This window comes from Morus notabilis, unplaced genomic scaffold (assembly GCF_000414095.1).
Source record: "Morus notabilis unplaced genomic scaffold, ASM41409v2 Scaffold176, whole genome shotgun sequence".
Classification (NCBI taxonomy): domain Eukaryota; kingdom Viridiplantae; phylum Streptophyta; class Magnoliopsida; order Rosales; family Moraceae; genus Morus; species Morus notabilis.
Genome location: NW_010368054.1, coordinates 432497 through 454533, shown reverse-complemented (window position 1 = coordinate 454533; position 22037 = coordinate 432497). Strand labels below are relative to the sequence as shown.

At 36.1% G+C, this 22037-nt stretch overlaps 2 protein-coding genes across 4 annotated transcripts in view; one reads left to right on the top strand and one right to left on the bottom strand.

Moving 5' to 3' along the window:
* Positions 1 to 9810, top strand: part of LOC21402072 (calpain-type cysteine protease DEK1) — an 18183-nt gene extending 8373 nt beyond the window's left edge. The window contains exons 11-32 of one of the 2 annotated variants that reach the window (XM_024176248.1): positions 111 to 273; positions 670 to 943; positions 1068 to 1218; positions 1346 to 1457; positions 1547 to 1712; positions 1821 to 1891; positions 2053 to 2144; positions 2259 to 2421; positions 2646 to 2717; positions 3169 to 3546; positions 3629 to 3744; positions 3847 to 4144; positions 4643 to 4962; positions 5160 to 5511; positions 5622 to 5942; positions 6022 to 6126; positions 6212 to 6340; positions 6591 to 6971; positions 7066 to 7203; positions 7337 to 7573; positions 7650 to 8081; positions 9299 to 9810. In XM_024176248.1, coding sequence (XP_024032016.1) covers positions 111 to 273; positions 670 to 943; positions 1068 to 1218; positions 1346 to 1457; positions 1547 to 1712; positions 1821 to 1891; positions 2053 to 2144; positions 2259 to 2421; positions 2646 to 2717; positions 3169 to 3546; positions 3629 to 3744; positions 3847 to 4144; positions 4643 to 4962; positions 5160 to 5511; positions 5622 to 5942; positions 6022 to 6126; positions 6212 to 6340; positions 6591 to 6971; positions 7066 to 7203; positions 7337 to 7573; positions 7650 to 7955 — 4345 coding nt within the window. In that variant the 3' untranslated portion in view covers positions 7956 to 8081; positions 9299 to 9810. Of the gene's footprint in view, positions 1 to 110; positions 274 to 669; positions 944 to 1067; positions 1219 to 1345; positions 1458 to 1546; positions 1713 to 1820; positions 1892 to 2052; positions 2145 to 2258; positions 2422 to 2645; positions 2718 to 3168; positions 3547 to 3628; positions 3745 to 3846; positions 4145 to 4642; positions 4963 to 5159; positions 5512 to 5621; positions 5943 to 6021; positions 6127 to 6211; positions 6366 to 6590; positions 6972 to 7065; positions 7204 to 7336; positions 7574 to 7649; positions 8082 to 9298 lie in introns of those variants that run through there. The other variant, XM_024176249.1, reaches the window with a different exon arrangement.
* A 2194-nt stretch (positions 9811 to 12004) lies between these two features.
* LOC21402071 (suppressor of Mek1) lies at positions 12005 to 14538 on the bottom strand. Of its 2 annotated transcripts, none has more exons than XM_024176247.1 (5): positions 14194 to 14538; positions 13841 to 14117; positions 12838 to 13126; positions 12664 to 12741; positions 12005 to 12467 (listed from the first exon to the last, which is right to left on the bottom strand). In XM_024176247.1, the coding sequence occupies exons 2-5, from the start codon at positions 14071 to 14073 to the stop codon at positions 12417 to 12419; spliced, it is 651 nt and encodes a 216-aa protein (XP_024032015.1). In that variant the 5' UTR covers positions 14074 to 14117; positions 14194 to 14538; the 3' UTR covers positions 12005 to 12416. The 2 variants fall into 2 exon arrangements, with proteins under 2 accessions (XP_024032015.1, XP_010112665.1); XM_010114363.2 differs by having other exon boundaries at positions 13841 to 14096.
* Positions 14539 to 22037: the final 7499 nt, after the last annotated feature.

Sequence of the window (22037 nt, the reverse complement as noted above, 5' to 3'; positions counted from 1 at the left end):
GGGGGAAGGCAAGGTTGGTCAATGTTCTGGCCCTGGTACGTTTGATGTCATATTTATGTAATTATGTCAGCTTGTGCTGTAATTCACCAACATGTATACTTGCTTTACAGCAAATCATCAGTTCTTCTCGGATTGTCGTTGACTGGTCCGCTCATGGTGGCGTGCCTCGCTGTTGCTCGTCCTATATGGATCCGTAATGGATACCAGTTTTGGTTTCCCCGATTGAAAAGTACCAGTCCTGAAGGAAACCCTCGATCCCTTGGAACAAAAGAGGTTTGTACTCCATATTTGCCCACCTCCATGTTTTGTGAGAATACTATAGCATTTGTGAAATATTTTCAGCGTCAAGAAGCTCTTTATTTATTTATTTTGTATTTATTCTTTACTAATTGGTTAACAAGCAAGGCAAGTGCAGTTATAGGTATAAGGTTACAGATTGCATTTTACAGTCACTTTATTTGGAATTCTATTATCGGATAGCTTCAGGCGTTAGTAACCTTCCTTTTTTAAAACATTAAAAATAGTAAAGCACACCTTACAATTATCCAGTTCTTCAATGCTTTTATTGTGCTCTGATGCTCACTTTTGTTGCGTCATATTTCCGTTAAATTGTCCAGTTTACATTCCTTTCCTTGTTTTCATTTTCTTTTTTCATCATCTCTGTGTCAGGGTGTTGTGCTCGTCATTTGTATGTTAGTATTTACTGGATCTGTGATATCTCTTGGTGCGATTGTATCTGCAAAGCCCTTGGAAGATTTGAGATACAAGGGATGGATTGGTGAGCAGAAAAACTTTACATCTCCATACGCATCATCTGTGTACATTGGCTGGGCTATGGCTTCCCTAATTGCTTTAGTAGTTACTGGTGTACTGCCAATTGTTTCATGGTTCGCAACATATAGATTCTCCCTGTCCTCTGCTCTGTGCGTAGCAATATTTACAGGTAAAATTTCTAGTTTGATTTTTTCTTTTTTTTTTGGGACTTGTTTTCCATTTGAATTGTAACACTAAGTTTTTCTTTTTCTGTATTGTTTGAAGCGTGGTATTAACATATCCCCTTTTTGTAGTTGCCCTTGTTGCATTCTGTGGTGTATCCTATTTGAAGGTTGTAAAGTCTAGGGATGACCAAGTTCCGACAGAGGGTGATTTCCTTGCTGCTTTACTTCCTTTGTTGTGCATTCCGGCTTTTCTATCTCTTGGTTGTGGATTCTATAAATGGTTAGTAAACTCATACTGCTTTCTGTTAACTGAATCTGAAGTTTCCAGTTCAACGATGTTTTTAAAGAATGGAATTTATTGATGGGTTTATGGCAGAGTAATATTCTCCCATGGAAACTGTTTTCAGGAAAGATGATAATTGGAAACTTTCTCGAGGTGTATATATCTTTGTAACAATTGGTCTTCTTCTACTACTTGGTGCAATATCGGCTGTTATTGTTGTAATTGAACCATGGACGGTAGGGGGCCTACTTATTCTGTCCTTGTTTTCTTCTTAGGTTTCTCTTGCAGTTACCATTCTAAAAGGCTTCTTTTGAAATTTCAACAGATTGGAGTGGCCTGTCTTTTAGTTCTTCTGTTGATAGTATTATCAATTGGTGCTATCCACTATTGGGCTTCAAACAATTTCTATTTGACGAGGACCCAAATGTTTGTTGTTTGTTTCCTTGCGTTTCTTTTGGCTCTGGCTGCGTTTGTTGTTGGATGGATCGGAGGTAAAGACGAGATCGTTTATTTGCTGCACTCCATTTTTCCAGTAAGCATATTACGCCATAACACCTCCCTCGTTGCCACTGAATTTACTAACTTCATTGTTCTTTCAGATAAGCCATTTGTGGGAGCTTCTGTTGGTTATTTTTCATTCTTGGCTCTTGTTGCTGGGAGAGCATTGACTGTGAGTTGTATTCAGTGTCTCCCAAATCATGATTTAAATGTCATCACCTGTGGTTCATTCTCTCTTGTTTCTGTTTGTCTCCATTCACTCCATCTTCTGTTGCACAATGTCCCTTTTTCTTTTTCTTTTAATTTTTGAATCTGAACTTTGCTTTCTTGCAGGTTCTTCTTTCACCTCCTATAGTTGTGTACTCTCCCAGAGTTCTTCCTGTATATGTGTATGATGCTCATGCAGATTGTGGAAAGAATGTCAGGTTTGTTTGGATTCCATGGTTTCTTGTTTCACTTGCCAAAGATATCAACATATATCAAACATGCAGCAACTTTCTTATTTACTGATTTATGTTGTCTTTTATATTCCTTAATAGTGCCGCATTTCTGATGCTTTATGGGGTTGCATTGGCAACTGAGGGCTGGGGCGTCGTTGCAAGTTTAAAAATTTATCCGCCATTTGCTGGTGCTGCGGTATCAGCACTTACCCTTGTTGTTGCCTTTGGTTTTGCCGTATCACGCCCCTGCTTGACTCTCGAGGTTTGTCCGCAGTGTTCTCAACACTGTTCACCATGTTGCATCAAGTTGGACGTCTTGACATTTGCTCTATTAGGAATGATAAGAGTTTAATGTTAGCCTTTAATGAGATGAGTTTTTTCAATCATGTGCACTCGATTTATGCACTGCACACAGCACACATCCATGACTACGTGTTTTCTTATTATGTCTTTGTTTAACGATGTTTCATGATCTTATATTTCTAGATGATGGAAGACGCAGTTCACTTTCTCAGTAAGGAAACTGTTATTCAAGCTATTGCCAGATCTGCCACTAAGGTGAATAATTTTGTTATGAACTTTTTGATAAGAAATTGCAGGTACAAAAGGAAATTATCCTTTTGTATTTTTTGCAGCATTGTAGATTCCTGCCAAAGAAATGTATGCGCACTTATATTTCTAGGTGATCCACTTGCAACTGTAATGTTTACTAGATTCACTTGCATGGTCAGGTCCTAAGATGTTGGTGAGGTGCACTCGTAGTTTTTACTTTATAGGAGCCCAATTAAGAAAAACATTATGTGACCAGATTGAATGTTGACATTTATTGTGTTTTAAACTAAGTAAACAGTGCTTTGTCCTTCCATTTAACAATTTTACGTCTTGTATATTTTTCTTCTCCTTCAATAAACCATTTTGATTTGAAGTAAAAGGTTACGTCCTTGTATGGTTAGATAATGTTTTGCTGTTTCTGGATATTTTTTATAAAATATGCTTTTTGGCCATGTAGACAAGAAATGCTTTATCTGGAACTTATTCAGCTCCTCAGAGGTCTGCCAGCTCAGCTGCTCTTTTAGTTGGGGATCCTGCTATAACGCGTGATAGGGCAGGAAATTTTGTGCTTCCAAGAGCAGATGTCATGAAATTGAGGGATCGTTTGAGAAACGAGGAATTAGTTGCAGGGTCATTCTTCTGCAAAATGAGATCTGGAAGGACTTTCCGCTTTGAGCCCTCGAGTGATGTGGATCACAGGAGACAAATGTGTGCTCATGCGCGAATTTTGGCTTTGGAAGAGGCAATTGATACTGAATGGGTGTACATGTGGGATAAATTTGGTGGTTATCTACTTCTTTTGCTTGGTTTGACTGCTAAGGCAGAGCGAGTGCAGGTAGCTACCACTTCTCTCTCCTTAGCTTCGAAGTTATATTTATCTTGATATTAATTATATAATTGTGTTGCTTCTGTCATAGGATGAGGTTCGCTTAAGACTTTTCCTTGATAGCATTGGGTTTTCAGACCTAAGTGCCAAGAAAATTAAAAAATGGATGCCTGAGGACCGTAGACGATTTGAGATAATTCAAGAGAGGTAAAAGAGTTTATGTCTCTGTTTCAGCACTTTTTTCTGCCAATGGTACCCATTCAGCTTCTCATGTAAGATTTTAAATGCTTTGTTATATTAATTTTGCAGTTACATTAGAGAAAAGGAGATGGAAGAGGAACTGTTAATGCAGAGACGTGAAGAGGAGGGAAGGGGCAAAGAAAGAAGAAAAGCTCTTCTGGAGAAGGAAGAACGTAAATGGAAGGAGATAGAAGCTTCTCTCATTTCCTCGATGCCTAATGCTGGCAGTAGGGAAGCAGCGGCAATGGCAGCCGCGGTTCGTGCTGTAGGAGGTGATTCAGTTCTTGATGATTCTTTTGCTCGAGAGAGAGTTTCCAGCATTGCACGCAGGATACGCTCAACTCAGTTAGATCGTCGGGCCCTTCAGGTTTTGTTTGTATAATTGTTTATTTAGTTTTTTGTACTTGTAGTATGTTAGACTCTTGTCTGAGTAGGTCTTGTATCAGCCTCTCTAGTATGCTATATAGCATATTGCTTACTTTTTCATGGATAATGTATGATGGGTATGCTGGCATTAATGCTCATTATTTCCAAATGTCATCCACATCCCTTGTGGAGTTGATTAGTGATCCCAAAAGTGACGTGATGAAATGAATTCAAACATTTGATCTCAAGGTCGAATCTCCATACTGTCTGGTATACTTAGATCTGGTATTTTTGGTATCTGTATCTAGGACACGAGTTGTATACGAATAGGTTATTGTATCTCAGGCTTTTTATTTTAGCTTAAATTTCTTTTATTGTTTACGACTTTTCACTTTTCTTGCTTAGTTATTCAAGTCCGTTTTGTTTTGCACTGTGCTTAGCACCTTGCTTTCTTCTTTGTATTTTGACGGTAATTGATAGGAGTGCATGTTATTGACAGACTGGAATTGCTGGTGCTATATGCGTTCTTGACGACGAACCAACCATAAGTGGAAGACATTATGGCCAGATTGATCCCAGCATATGTCAAACTAGAAAAGTTAGCTTTTCTGTTGCTGTGATGATTCAACCAGAATCGGGACCTGTTTGCCTTTTAGGCACCGAGTTTCAGCAGAAAATATGTTGGGAAATCTTGGTGGCTGGTTCTGAGCAAGGTATTGAAGCTGGACAAGTTGGGCTTCGATTGATCACCAAAGGTGATAGGCAAACCACAGTTGCAAAGGAATGGAGCATCAGTGCTACTAGCATTGCAGATGGAAGGTTTGGCATTTTCCTTTCTTGACAACCACTCTTAAGGAATTTTCCCTTGCTTATTTGGTACCGTGTATTTTGTAATTTTGGATCAACCCGATAGGCAGCTGTTGGAGAAATCAATCTCTTAGGATTCCTTTTCCACCATACGTACTTGGTTTATAAGTAGCTGTCTGCTCAATATGGTTATTTAATTCACTTTGCAGGTGGCATATGGTAACTATGACGATCGATGCTGATCTAGGGGAGGCAACTTGCTATCTAGATGGTGGTTTTGATGGATACCAAACTGGGTTACCATTGCATGTTGGTGAGAGTATTTGGGAACAAGGGACTGAAGTTTGGATTGGTGTTAGACCACCTATCGATATGGATGCATTTGGGAGGTCAGATAGTGAAGGAGCTGAGTCAAAGATGCATTTAATGGATGTCTTCCTATGGGGAAGGTGCTTAACTGAAGACGAGATTGCTGCTCTTCATAACGCCATAGGTTCAGCTGAGTTCAATATGGCAGATTTTCCTGAAGACAATTGGCAGTGGGCAGATTCACCTGTTAGGGTATATGCCTTATACTATGCGACTGTAATGTTTTGTAATTATAAACAAGATTAACTAGATTTGTGGAGTTGCTTGTTTGAACTGTTGACCGACCTACTTTGTTTTTTTAGGTTGATGAATGGGATAGTGATCCTGCCGATGTGGACTTGTACGACAGGGATGACGTAGATTGGGATGGACAATACTCAAGTGGGAGGAAAAGGAGGTCCGGGCGTGAGAGCGTTGTTATTGAAATGGATTCCTTTGCGAGGAGGTATAGGAAGCCTCGGATGGAAACACAAGAAGAGATCACTCAGCGAATGCTTTCTGTTGAATCGGCAGTCAAAGAGGCTCTCATTGCAAGAGGAGAAACAAATTTTACTGATCAGGAGTTTCCACCAAATGATCAGTCATTATTTTTAGATCCAGACAATCCCCCTCAGAAGTTGCTGGTTAGTTTCCTTGCTATTATTTTGTGTGTTTTGTATCCGTTTTCTTAATTGCACTAACTTCTAGTTTTTCTCAATCTAGGTTGTTTCTGAGTGGACGAGGCCAGCTGATATAGCAAAGGAAAGGCGTCTTGATACTCGTCCGTGCTTATTTGATGGGACTGCCAATCCTTCTGACGTTTGTCAGGTTAGTTTTTTTGCAACTTGATAATCAATTTTTTCTAAACTTGGCTTCTTCTATTCTAGAATTTATTTGCATCTTTTCTGTGTAGGGTCGGTTGGGTGATTGTTGGTTTCTGAGTGCTGTTGCTGTGTTGGCGGAGATTTCACGAATATCAGACGTAATTATTACTCCAGAGTATAATGATGAAGGGATCTACACCATTCGCTTTTGTATTCAGGTTGCTTAATCTTTCAATTATCAATGTAATTACTCCTAAAACATTTTCATATGCTAGCTTATGGTATCTATATTTCAAACTTATGAAAACCTACTACATGATACTGCGCATTGCTTCTTGCCATACTAATTTCTTGTCATGTAACGTTTGGTTTAGCTTTCCTTATAAATCATCATTAATTTATCATGTTAAGGGAGCTTCTCTAGCCCAAAAAAAAAAATGTAAATGCTGTTCTTTCATGTTTCTTCAGGGTGAGTGGGTTCCTGTCGTTGTTGATGATTGGATACCATGTGAATCACCGGGTAAGCCATCATTTGCTACTAGTAGGAAGCGCAACGAGCTATGGGTCTCCATACTGGAGAAGGCATATGCGAAATTGCATGGCTCTTATGAAGCCCTAGAAGGTGGGCTTGTTCAGGATGCTCTTGTGGACCTTACTGGAGGTGCTGGTGAGGAAATTGACATGAGGAGTGCCCAAGCTCAAATTGATCTTGCAAGTGGTAGACTCTGGTCTCAATTATTGCGCTTCAAACAAGAGGGATTTCTACTTGGTGTTGGAAGTCCAACGGGTTCAGACGTGCATATCTCCTCTAGTGGCATTGTGCAGGGCCATGCTTATGCATTATTGCAGGTGGGACGAAATATTGTTTCTCTCTTTTTCCCTCTATTTTATTCTTTCTTTTTTTGTTGTGTTGCGGGTAGGAATCACTAGAACTGTTTTGCAGGTAAGAGAGGTGGATGGCCACAAGCTTATACAGATACGGAATCCATGGGCCAACGAAGTTGAGTGGAATGGCCCTTGGTCTGACTCATCACCCGAATGGACCGATAGAATGAAACATAAGCTAAAGCATGTTCCACAGGTGCATTTCCCTCACCCCACCCCCTTAGATGCTATTTTATTGGCACTGCATCGTTACATATTATTAGCTATTCTTGATTGACACAGCGTTTCAATTAGATTTGATTCTTGTGTCATAACTCCTCAATGAACAGTCAAAAGATGGCATATTCTGGATGTCCTGGCAAGATTTTCAGGTTCACTTTCGATCAATATATGTTTGCCGAGTCTACCCTCCAGAGATGCGGTATTCTGTTCACGGCCAATGGCGAGGTTACAGTGCCGGTGGCTGCCAGGACTATGATACATGGCATCAAAATCCACAGTTCCGGTTACGGGCTACCGGTACAGATGCTTCGTATCCAATTCATGTGTTTATAACGTTGACTCAGGTATTCTACATCAGCAAATTCTCTCATTCCCTCTTACAATTTCCTTGATATTTAACTTTTATACCCCTACATTCAGGGCGTGAGCTTCTCAAGGACAGTAGCCGGTTTCAGAAATTATCAATCCAGTCACGATTCAATGATGTTCTACATTGGAATGAGGATACTTAAAACTCGTGGTCGTCGTGCTGCTTATAATATTTACTTACATGAATCGGTTGGTGGGACAGATTATGTTAACTCTCGAGAAATATCTTGCGAAATGGTTTTGGAGCCTGATCCTAAAGGTTACACAATAGTACCTACAACTATACACCCTGGAGAAGAAGCGCCATTTGTTCTCTCTGTATTCACCAAGGCATTAGTAACCCTGGAACCCTTGTAGTTTAAGCACGGATGGTATTGAGATTTCGGCGCATCTTCAAAATTTGAATTGCTTGGGCTGTACAAAGAATAGATACACTCAGCAGGCAGGTTCCAGTGGCCACATTTCAGTACACCAAATGATCAGGTAATCTTCTGTCCTCTGATATCTCTTCCTTTCAGGTTTTCTTGTGCATTTTTTAAAACATGTTGCTCTTCTCCTGGTCTCTTCTCTTCTACGGGATGTTGAAAATTTTCCTTGTACACTCATATTAGAAATGTTTACCAAGCACAACTTTCTGGCTCTAATCTGACCCCTGCCACTGAAATTAAATGCTCCCTTTCTTTTTCAGGAATCTCGCATAAAATTTTTGTAGCCTTTTGTTAGTGCATGAGAAACTGATCTACCTTCTTATAGCAACAAATTTTTCAAGGAATGAGAATCTATTGTCCCAGTAATTACCATTTATGAATGGCACGTCAGAACACCTGGTTATAAGCTGTAAATAGGCTGTAGAATGTCTTATTACTTGGTTTCCTAATTTAGATCCTAGTATATCAGCTTGTATGTACTATAAAGTCGTGTAAATACTGAACTTTGATGTGCTGTTTGGTTGGAGGGTTGTGGAGGGTTTGATCCCAAAATGTGGTTTGAACCCTTGTTTGGTTGCATAACATTTTGAACTTGAATTTGGATTTGAACTCAAAATTGAAGGTTGAAATCAACATTATCAAACCCCAAACACCACCCACCCTCTCCTCGTCCTTCTAAGTTCTTAAGGTTCTAACCCAGTTTGCTTTTCAAAACTCAATCTAAAGGTTCCCACCAACCATCTTTACTCACGTTTTCTAAAAACCCATAGTTCTACTAAGGTCACCAAACACTGGTTTAAACTTACACTACCAAACGTCAGTTTGAACCACAGAAAACCCACACAATTCGAACCCGCGGAGTAAACGGGGCCAATCGCCCAGTTTTATAATATCAAAGGAGGAGGTCCTGAGTTCCTCTTGTAATTGCACTCTTTAAAAATTGGCATGACTTATTGAGCCTTAAGTCTGTTTAAATGTTCATGTGTTGGACTTATTCCGTTCGCATTTGTCCACATGGTAAGGGGTAGTGTTAGGACTATAAAATTCCGTTGGCATTTGTCCACATGGTAAGGGGTAGTGTTAGGACTAAAAAAACTAATCATACTAATAGCTTAAGCTTTTAGGAGAGGTGAATTAACATTGCATAATAGATGGTTTTTATTAGGTTGTTCTGTAGATGTATATCTACCTTTAGGTTGTTTCTTGTTCTGGTTCTTACGGTTGTACATATTGTTCTGTGCACTCAAAGGACTAATCTTGATTCCTGAGCAGGCTCCATACCATCCAGTGATTCTCGAGCTCCAAGGAGCGTCGAGAACGGCCATTCATTCGACTGGTGGAACTCCATGCGGTATCTTCGAGCTTAAGCAGATGCAAGAAGCTGAACCGACCTAGTGAAATCGACTTATTCTTTTGAGGCAAGGCTGATCGCTTAGAGACGAAAACTACGGCCTCCCTCATCCTGGTTCAACATTTGCTTCCTCTGGCATAGAGAAAGGGTTATTGACGGTTATGCAAGTGTACATAAGTTGGCTTTTTTTTTTTCTTTTCTTTTTTTTTTTAATGAATAAAGGTGTTGTTAATCATGTAAATGAGAGCAAAAGAGAGCCATAGAAATATAATTTGGAATTCTTAGTTGGGGGGATAAAAAAAAGTTGTGCAGTTGCAGCGGTTTGTTGGTTCAGCTGCAGTTTTGAGGTGCCTTTTTAGTGAATCATGGGTTATTTGTACAAATAATATATGTTTTACATTTCAATATAATTATATAAAGTATTATTGTCCCTTCCCCTCATTTATGCCCTTTTTCTTACTCTGAATGTTAATTTTTTATTTTCGCTCTACGTCACGTTAAATTAGCCAAATAAATGTATTGTATGCCAAGAGTTTTGGCTTTCGTTAAGACATTCGTAGACAATAACATTTCAGGAAAAAGAACAATAATGGCATGTTTACCTACCTATAATTGGAATGGGCATGAATGGGATTTAGAGTGGGTAGAATTCAGAGTGAGAAATAGGAGTTGGAATATGTTGTTTATTTGGTGGTAGGATTTAAAATTAGTTTTATTTTATATATTATTTATGCATTTAATTACACCCACATTCGGAATGAATTAACTTAAAAGTATTAATATCTCCTTAGAGTAAAATTTATATTTTTAATTTAAAAAATAAATTGTGTACTTATTATATTAAAATTAATCATAATTAAAATATTAATTATAATAATATGGTAATAAAGTAATAAATATAAATTGCACAACTATTTAATATATAAAAATAAATTATCAAAATTTAAATAAAATAAATATAAATAAAGTGTTAAAAATAAAAATATATTAATAATTTATTCAACATAATAAAATGCATATTTATTATATTAAAATTATCAATAATTAGGCTAATATTATAATACTGGACAACTAAAATAATAAATATAGGGTATTTCCAAGTCTAAGAAAACTTCAAAAAGAAACCAGAGAGAAGAGAGAGAGAGAGAGAGAAGGTTTGAGAGTTTCATAAGAGTTTTGGGTTATGGGGTTGGTGGTCTAGCTTTTTGCTGGGCTGCTGGCCTCCAAATCTCAACGAGAAAATCGTAGTGGTCACCGGAGGCGAGTTCATGCAGACTGAAGTGTGGGCAGCAACCGGATCAGTTTTGAGGGAAGAGACTGTCAATCTTTTACCGTAGATCTAGGACGCATTCGCCTTGGGATCTTGTTAAAACCCTAGGAATTGGATCGCAGGAGGGAGGCGAAGAAGGTGCTACGATGAGTGTGTCAATCATAGCCGGTCGGCGGAGGCGCGTGTGCCGTTTTGGGAGGCTTTTTCCAACGCCGTTTCAACTGTTTTTTTTTTTTTTTTTTTTCGTTTTCACTTTTTTTTTTTTTTTTTTTTTTTTTTTAGATTTTTGGTATTGAGGGACTCGTTCTTGTTTATTTGATCTCTTCAGTTTCTCTATTTTTTATATTAAAGTTTATGTGTTTGTAATAAGGGCGGTGGTTTCCCCACCCGACACTCTTGTTTTTTTTGTTTGGTGCTAGTTTTCAATGATCGGCTTAAGGCCGTTTCTATGCTTCCCGATTGTGTGAACTTCTTGGTCTGGCTAGAATTTTTCTATGACGTGTTGCTGATATCTTCTCTTTATAGGGGTTAGTGATCTGTCCCTCCAGAGCTCAGAAATTTATCTCGATGGGAGGGGTTTCTTCAGTTATAGCCTTAGGTATGCCGAGGTTCTCCTGTTTTATGGTTTCATGTGTGCATTTGTCCCTCCAATGGATCATTAGCATTGTACGGGTTGTATGTTTCTCAGTTTTTGATTGAATTGAGTTTCCCTTTAAAAAAATAATAAATATAGGTTGTAATTATTATTTTTTAATTTTATTTCTAATTTTATATTTAGAAGTAAACTAGGGGCATGATAATAATTTAACATCAATATCAAGAATGAGTCTTAATCCTAAGAGGGGGCATAAGATTATCAATCTCATTCATCAATCCTAAATTTGAGTAGAGCATACTAGTCTCACTCCCATTTCAGGATAAAAAAGAGTAAGAAAACATGAGATTAACTCTCATTCTCCATTCTTATTCTCCAATCCTAATAAGTAAACATATCATAAGTGTATCAGTAGCAACAATTTGAACCTTCAATTTTACTTGTAAAATTTAAGGGCCTGTTTAGTTCATGCATTTACACCAGTGATTCTTAATTTTGACATTTAAAATTTAAATTTTTTGTGAGAAAAATATTGTAACAAAATCAAAATCATAAATTTAAACGCACGAAATAAATAAGTCATAAGATAATAATCAATTACTAGATAATTGAATTTTATTTGAACCGTCAAATAGACTTTTTTATGTGGCTGCATATTGACTCTTCAATTTTTTTTTTTTTTTTTTTTTAACATCTAGAGTATGAGAATTTGAACCACCTTGAGGTAGGGCTATTGCAAAATCTAAGATAACAATCTATAATTAGATAATCCAAAGATTTAAAGGCCATTCAAATATTAATACAACCAGACTGTCCATACATTTCCAACAAAAAAATGAACCCTTCATGGGATTGCCTGGAGCTCACATGAAGCTTGAGAATGATATTAAAATCAACAGAGAAATAATAAAGAATAAGAAAAAAGCAGCCTCAGAAGCTAAAAGGGGCTATCAAAAGAAGAAAATGATTTTTATTTGTTTGAATTTCCAAATCCTAAGCAAATTCCACCGCATGGAAAATGGGCAACATTTTCTTTCTTTTTCCTTTTTTCCCCGCTTGCTTTCATTTTTCAATTCTTCCAAGCTTTTTTCTCACCCTCTTAAACTGTTCAAAGGAAAAAAGTCACGCCCATCTTCTTTTTCTCTGTTTTAATTCCAATAGTATAAAATCACTCTCATTCTGAATCACTTTCCATACTTCCCATGGCCTTTAATCCTCTGGGTCTCTGCATCACATGAAAACCAATTCCATATTAAATCTTATAAGAAGTCCAAACACAAAGTTCTTAATCTTGTTTTTTTTTTTTCCTATGGCTATTCTCAACAACCAAACAAGGCATTCCCAATAAAAATAAAAATAAAAATTGAGAATCACATTATAGTTAGGAAACTCATTAAGAGAAAAGAGAATAAAAAAAGTACCTTTTTTGAAGCCTTCTTCTCCCTAACTTCATACCTTTCTTGGCACAAGTCTGATAACCATGAACCAGGCATTACCAACTGCAGAAAACAAAATTGAATGTCAAAAATCTCAGGAATTAACAAGTAAGAATAAATCTACATCAAAGATTTTTTTTTTAAAACAGGCACACATACAAGTAAGCTTTTCTGGAGGAATTTTGCTCTTTTCTTAGGCCTTTGAGGAAGCTTACACCCTTTCATGGCCATAAAATCCTCTTCTTTTTCTTTACTAGACAATGAAAGAAACAATTTTGGCCAAACATTATTTCTTTTGATATCCCCTAAATGACCATTATGATGATCTAACCCCAACATCTTCCCATTCTCATCCAATCCCAACGAACCCCTTGTCGTGTAGTACCGATCTTCCTTCTCAGGGGACAAAGCCGCCGGCTTACGGTTGTTAGTCGGTGAACCCAAATTCCTGCAAGCCAACACATGAAAAGAAGAAAGGGAAAAAAAAAAAGAAAGTTATGATCTTTTCTTTCCCTATCCATTCTAATCAGATAAAAATTAATGAAAAATCAAATTTCTCATCAAGTAACAGAACACTGTTATCTACCACTATAAGCATAACTTCCTTATGAATTGGAGATCGAGCCCTTTTTCCTTTCACAAAACTTTCTCAGCAACCAAACAACCAACCAAAACAGAGAAGAGTTTCCATCTGCTTTTACCTTCTGTGATTTTAGGATCCTAAAATCTCTAATTCCAAAATAATAAATAAAATTAGGGAGACCAAATAAGAAAAGATGAGGAAAAATGAAGCTTCCCCATTTTCCTTCACTTTCTCAGCAACCAATCTAGGGCTTTTGTTTCCTTCTTCACCAAAAAAAAAAAAGGAGGAACTTTTCCATCTGTGCTTTTAAGATCCTCACAGTTCTAATTTCAAAACTACAAGATAAGAAAAATTAGAGAGGCCAAAAAAAGAAAAAAGACAAGGAAAAAAAAAAACCAGCTTCCCATCTTCCTTCCCTTTCCCAGCAACCAATCTAGGGCTTTCTCTTTTCTTCTCCAAGTCAAAAAAAAAAAAAAAACCTTCATTGTTGTCCATCTGAACAATCTTCTAATTCTACAACAGCCTCTCCAAATAAAAATAAAATTTAAAAAAAAAAGAGGTGGCTTTGTGTAAAATTACTTGTTGAGTCGTTGTTGTAATGAAGAAGAATCTTTGGGAGAAGATACAATCCGAGAAGTGATTACTTTCTTCTTATCCAAACAATCCAAAGATGATTTATCATTGTTGTTGTTGTTGTTGTTGTTGTTGTTCAAGTTCTGATCTTTCTTGACCTTCACACATCTCAGCCTCTTTCTGTTTCCCCACTGCAGCAAAAAATCCCTCTCCTTCTCGCTCTTCCCTTCTTTCTCCATCTCTCTCTCTCTCCCTCTCTTCTCTGCAACCAAAACATGAAACCCTGTTTCAGTTTCAGACATTTATGGAATTTTTTTTCTCTCTCTCTCTTTCTAGGAAGATTGAAACAAGAAAATTACCTCAAGATCTGCGAAACGATGAGGTTGATGATTATCAGTATTCAAATGCTCTGCTTTCGTTCTGTTTGGTCGCCGAGAAAGCACAGGGAAAAATCAAAAAGGCTCTAATTTGATTTTAGGAGAGCTCAATCTCAACCGAAATTGTTTGTTCTCTCGTTTACTTCTATATTGTTTTCTCAGAAACCAAACAGTAAAGATATAAGAAAGATAAAACGTTAAAAGAGCAGAGAGCTTGGCTTGGAATCCAAAATGGCCGCTTTATTTCTTCTCTGCAACTCTGTTTATCTTCTTGCCATTCTTCTTCACCAAAAGGCCAAACCTCTCTTTCTCTCTCTTGTTCTCTTCTTATTTGTTGGTGGGTGCTGTGTTTGTGTCGTTACCACTTATTCACTTGATGTGAGGAAATTAGAGATAATCGTGATCGTTAGATGTCATATGGACGGTTGGATGAGGTTCCCTCCAAACTGACTTGACTTTAGGGGGTTTCATGGGGTTGGGGTTTGGGAGTTTTTTTTTTTTTTTTGGTTTTATGTTTTATGTTGGCTTGGCACGTGATGGAGACTTTTGGGCACGTGAGACCACCCATGTCATCAAGCGTCATGGTCTATCCCTTTTCAATTCCCCGGCTAAAATTCAAAGAAATGGATCCAAAGATTCTATATATTATTTTGTACATGGTTTATTATTTTATTACCCCTTCAAGGTTCAGTTTGGCATTATTGTGTTATTTAAAATTTCTATTGTTATTATGTTTTTAGTTAAAAGTTGTTATGAACTGTAACACTTTAAGAAATTAAATAATATAATTAAAATTTATTAGTGTGAATCTGATTTAATTAATTATTAATTATTTATTAAATATTTCTGACGTGTAAATTTAAATATTTTCAAAAAATTTAATTATTGTCATTATTTATATTTTCCTCTCAGAAGTGTGTGTAGACACATTTTCTAGACTGCCTATTTAAATATTTTGACACCTATCTTTTTCTTTTCTTTTTTGTTTTTCTTTTCTTTTTCCTTCTTTTCTTTTCTTTCCCGTGCATTGTTGACTCTCATTCTCTCACTCTCTATTGTCCTCTCTCTCACACACACACACACACACACACACTCTCTCTCTCTCTCCCATTTTTGCTTCAAATCAACCGGATTTTGATCCAAAGAAGAATTTCAAGAAGCTTTTAACGTCAAGAGAAGGATTTGAGGTAAGATTTTTGAAAAAAACTTCTCTTGAATCTCAGATTTTTCGGATTAGAAAACTTATTTTGGTTTGAAATGGATTTTTATGGATTTTAAGAAAAATCATGGTAGAAATTGGGGATCTTTGGTTCTATGGACTTGATTTAGTAACTAGAACCTGGGTTTAGGTGTTTTCCCTTGAAATATTTCGAATTGGAACTCAAATTGTAGGTTTTCGAACTGATTCAGCGAGTTTCCTCGCATTGCTGTTATCCACTGGTTGACCGGATTACACTCCACCGGTCGACCTATGCGGTCGACCGGATTGCACACCACCGGTCAACCGGTGTACACGGAGTTTGACCTTATTTTGTCAAAAAATGTTGTTTTGACCTCGATTTTCGAAGAGAACCCAAATTAGCTTCATTTGGGGACCTAAAATGAATGGATTAGCATCTTTAATCCATGTTTTGAGATTAAAACCCTTGGAATGATGATTTGAAACATAAAATGATGTATGAAATTTGAAATTTGATTAAGGCACGCTAATAGGAAATCAAATAGTATAATTGAGATTGAGTTGCTTTAGGAATGAGAATTGGATCCTAAAGTGTTGTGTTTGTGTCAGTGCTAGTTGAGGACTCAGATTGAGGGGTTTTGAGGAAGTGAAAGCCGGAATAGTACAACGCTAACCACATGTTTGGTACTTGAGAGGTAGAATTCCTTACCCCTTTCTTTGTTAGCCTGATTTTAAAAGAGTTTTGGCCTTGTAAATGTTTTAAAGAAATGACATGTTTGCCAAAGAAAAGAATTTTAAAAACAATAGCTTGATTTTAGTTATTGGAATTATAATGAACTAAGGCTTGTGCATGTGGTTGTGTAAGTAATTTATCAGAGGATAAATTACTTGTTGATGCCTGTAATACGGAAAGTTTCAGTTTATATTCCTTTCAAAAAAATGATGTAAGGTTGCGGCTGTTATGTTGGAACTGAATGTCTATATTTATTTGTCTATTTACTTGTTCATTAATTTATTTACTTGTTTATAAATTTATTTCAAATTTCATCCTACTCAGCCTTTCGCTCACGTTTTATCTGTTTTATAAATATTAACCCCCTCCCAGGCGACTCTAGGAGCAGTGCTGAATAGCTGATATAACTGTTACCGTCTGATCTAGTGAGGATTGTGATCGTCCTTCCTATGTACAAATGTAAGGATTGTAAACTCTGTAAACTCTAAACTTTGGATTACTAGACTGTGGTTGATGTCTGTAATGTTATTTACTTGTTCATGTATGTACAATACTGCATATCCTGTGGGTGAAGCCCTGAACAATTTAGAAAGTGCGGAAGACCCCGTAACTTTCTTGTAATTTATTTTCAGCTAAATAGTGGGGCTCGTTTGGAGATTTCTTTAATATTTTACTTTTGATTTTGATTATTATGATTATAAATGTTTAATTACTTTCTTAATTGCGTTTAACTCCTAAACGAGCCTCCACGTCACTAACCCTAGCTTTGGGGCGTGACATGAACATAAGCGTATAGGTGTTTGGTAAATTTTTTTTTAAAGTTGTTGTGAATACCAAAACTAAAAATTTAGGTGTTTGATAAATTATATATAAAATTGCTGTGAAAATATATAATGATTGAAATAGATATATTTTAACAACGTACTAATAATTAGTTTTATTTCTATTTTTCTACTCAGTATTCATAATATTTTTATACTAAAATACTAAAAAAATAATTTTCATTTTATTAATTAAAATATCTCTAAAAAGCAAAATGGTTTTATTCAAGAAGATAAATTATATATCTATAAAGAAATTAAATAACGTAAATAATTCAATTAATCATTTAAAATAAAACATATTCTTCAATTTGCTATGAAATATCAAGAAATAAGGGGTAGATTGAAAATTAAGTTTATTATAAAGGTTATTTTAATAAATTTAGACAATCACAGCAAAAGTTGTTAAGCAACCTCTAACTTGCTTCTCAACTTCTGTTGTGGGGCAGCAACTTTTGAAAACTACTGGTCAAAAATAGATTTTGCTAAACACTTACTGTAACTTCTTACAAAAAGCTAAAAACAGCTCTAAAAATAATGCAAACATGCCGTAAGATACACTTTTACCACCTATTGCAGTGATGTCAACATCTCGAGCTGTAGGTAACTCCTAAAAGCCAACCTCTCAAATTCAACAATTGATGAACCCGTGACTCTGATTCCTTAAATAATAAAACTTTTAGGTCCGTTTAATTCGTTAATTTGAGTTTTTAATTTGCGTTGAGATGTGATATTATATTAGAATTTTTTATTATAATAAAAATATTAAATGTGACTATTTCTGATAGCTTTTTACTCTAATAAAATTCAAAATCTAAACTTAAATCGGTGAAATAAACAAGACTAAAAGCTCAAAATAAGTGTTGCTCCAGTCTGATATCGAATTGAAAACCATACCTCTGTATATATTCTTCATAGTATTTTGTTAAAAAATTATATTCCTCTAATCACCACTAGAATTTATTGATCAATATTGTTAATAGATAAACATTCATCTTATATAACGGGCTTTAAAGACAACTGCTATAAGTTTTAAATTTGCATTAACATATACCAGAAGACATCAACTCAATACTACAGCCACGTAATCACCCTATATAAATATACCTTCAGGACACCAGTAGATTTCTAACCACGATACTAATATTCAATCAAGATACTCTCGTTATCCGACCACAAAATCGGTTCCAACTGAGATACCTTATAGTATCCGGCGGACAACCGTCACTATTGGCGGCAATATTCGCCGGTTTCCGGCGAGGCGATGACCACTATGATACTAATCGGTAACCGATTGGTAACCGTCAGTATCCACCTAGATATCGGTATCCAATTAAGATACTGGCCAGTATCCGGCCAAGATACCAATATCTTCCTGAGATAACTGTCGGTATCCGGCCACCAACCGCCACTATTGACAGCAATCTAGCCGTTGCAGCCACGGGAATACCTAAAATTTCAGAAAAATTGCAAACAATACGCAGAAAATCACAAAAAAAAAAAAAAAATCAGAATCAAACGAATCCACAACAAACAATTTTAAAAATCACTAATCACAAAGTCCACATCAAAATAACAAAGTCAAAACAATCTGAAAAAAAAAATAGAAAAAAACAGAGAAGCGAAGGAGGAGGCGGTATCGCACGGAGGAGGAGGCCGAAATCGGCGTTGCTTCTCGCGGATCTGGACCTGGCGACGTCTTGCGGCCATCGAAGGATGAACGGAGATCTGCGGCTCTCCCTGCGCACGGAGATCTCACATCTCCCTGTGCTCCGACAGCACATCGCACGAGGCTTGCAGATCTGGTTAGGATTTGCACACGTTGATGTAGCCAGCGTGGAAGGATTCTTCACCGCGGAGCGCCCTGCACGAGCAGAGCCCTCGTCGCTCCAACGTCTCCTCGGCGATTTTGGACGCAAGATCTGTTGGAGGTGCGCGCGAGTCGGTGAGGAGGTCGAAGATCTATGGAGACGCGGTGAGCAGATCTAGGGGAGCTCCTTCGCGTCGAGCTCCGGCAAGCGGCCATGGTGGCGACGGCGGCCAATCGGCCTGGGAAGAAAGAGAATCGAGAGGGACGAAAGAGAAGAAAAAGAGTGAAAAGAAAAGGTACTCTGGAAAAAGGCCGTAATTTTACTTCAAATTTTGTTCTGCCATGTGGTAAAAAAGTGAGAGGTTTTGTGCCAATGGTAAAACTCGATCCTTACTGATTTGTTGTGGCAGGAACAGTAAATATCTCTTACATAACACATGTCTCAAACCAAAAACTTTTGTACTAATGGTAGTCTATCGTGCTATTGATAGTAATCTGCTGTGGTTTTTAAGATAGCTTGTTGTTTGGGGACATTCTATTAGCGTACAACGCTTACAAACGATGTCCTACTAGAATATACTGAATAATAAAACACAACTTGAAAGGAAAATATTGTTTAAATACCATTGTCATATTAGATCTCACTAGATTACTCCAAAAAGTCACATTAGAACCAGATCTGCCTAACTAGCACCTTCACTAACATTGAATGGCCTCGCGTGAGAGCGTGCGAGCACCTGTTAATATATTTTTACAATTTTTAAAGTTTAATAATTATAAAAAAAATAAATTTAACATTTTAAATAACATTATGTATTAGAGCAAAAATAAAATTAACATACTATATCATAATTTTAAACGTTAAATAAATAATTAATATTAATATTTATATTGGAGACGGTGTTACACGTAAAGTTATAAATCCTTTATATTAACTGCGTAATGAATAAATGATGAATGAATTAATTACCAATCTAACCTCCCGATTTTGAACCAATGGCAAAGATGACATATGTATACGCCATATCTTTAGTCTTTTTTCTTCATGATTTGCGAATGCATTCCTGTTTGAGGAGTTGGATCTATAATTTGGTCACTTGAATCTCTAATTCAGGATAAATATATATATATATATATATATATTTTTTTTTTTATTGTTGTGCTAAGGAAATGAAGGAGAGACAACATTCCATCTGTGTCGCTTCTCGCGTTTGTTGCAGATGCAGATGTCTTCTATAGAGAAGAATATTATGGAATAAATTGGTTTTATCTTTTTTTTTTTTTTTAAAAAATATTTTGGAATAAATTGTTTTTTTTTTTTTTTTTTTTTTTTTTTTTTTTTTTTTTTTTGTATTTTTCGTCTTGTCCTCTTCATTTTGTTACTTGGTTGATATGAAAATGGAGAAGAAGAAATTGTAACTTGTGTAGCAAATTTTTAATTTTGTACGAAGACATTTTTGTGTATTTTTGGATATTCTCTTGATGATAATCTTTTAATTTGATCATTTTAATCTAGTGATTTCAGGAATTACTCTAATAGATCACCAATGTTAATCTACCAAATCACTGATGACATTTGGTGGTCATTGTTGATTCTGGTAATATCTTATAGATTACCAACGATAATGTTATAGATTATCTTTGATCAATTAGGCAATAATTTCAATAAGTCTATGAGAGGAGGGTAACGAAATATTTGGTAGGGTGTTTAGTAAATTATAGCATTTTTTTTAAATAGATAGATTATAATATAATTTGATATTTTAGGTTTTAAATTTTTTGAGAACCTAAAAATACCCCTAAACCTCCGTTACTCTTCTCTCTCCTTCCCCTAGTCAAGTCTACCATAATAAGCAGCCAGCTCCGGTGACCAACAGTTGGCACCGACAACCGATAAATATTTTATTACTTATAATTATCATATTTATCAGTAAATATCGTATTTACTAGAAAATAACATATTTACTTATAATCCGATTGCCGGAGCCGGCGACCGGTGAATATTGTATTTACATGATATTTACCGGTAATTATCTTATTTACTCATAAATACCATATTTATGCAAAGAGCCATTCACCGACCTCAACGACCACTAAATATTTTATTTACTCATAAATACCATATTTATTTGAAAATCCAGTAGCCAGAGACGGCGACCGGTAAATACGTATTTACCAAGAAATTATTGTATTTGCTAATAAATATCGTATTTACTCATATATCTAAAAATTTGACCATCGGCCTCAACGAGCAGTAAATATCGTATTTACTCGTAACGTCCATATGTATCAAAATTCAGTCACCAGTGCTAGTGACCGTTATATAGCATATTTACTAGTAAATACCGTATTTACTGTTAAATATCATATTTACTTAAAAATACTATATTTATCTGAAAATCCGACTACTAACTTGGTAAATGGTAAATGCAATATTACCTAAAAACACTATAATTACTCGCAAATCAGGAAAACCAACTACCGATAAATCTTAAATTTATTAGTAAGTCTTAGTTTACCGGTAAATACGACTGGCAAATACAATATTTACTCATAAATATAGTCGCTTGCACAAGCGACTAGTGAATCCAAATCATCCTTGGCACACAAAAAAATCAATTCACATGAAAAAAAGAAAAGAAAACAAATAAAAAACTCAAACAACTCCTTGGCCATCGTTGCCATAAGCCGACGCCGGATCAGGTCATCCCTCACCTAAAATCCATAGTCGTCCTTCCCAAAACTCAAATTGGCTACGATAGATCAACGATCATGACGATTAGAGTAGATAAGGAACTAGAGAAAGCCAACAATCCAGTGACATAGATCTCGACTGAGGAGAGCCGATTTCGCGGGGGATCTTTGTCGAGAAAATGCTCGCAAATTGTCATCAGAGAAAATGGTAGGTCTCACGACTCGGACGAATTAGCGTCAGAGATGAAAATTGGCATCGCGATATAGCCTCAACGTAGACGTCACGAGTTTGGCCGTTGTTCTCGATGGTATTCTCTAGAAAAGAAGATCCGTCGCGATCTCTAGAGAGATTTTTCCAATCCTCAATAACGGATTGAATTACAGATTAAGCATTTATCAATCCGCCAATCCAAACTATATATTATATATTCATTAAAAAACTATACATTATATATATTTTTCTATATATCTTTAAATAACATATGTATCAGTTTTTTTAATTATATAATACATATATATAATTTAATATATATGGAGTTCCAATACTATTTTAATTTTATGTTATGTTTGTGTTTAATTTTGTTATTT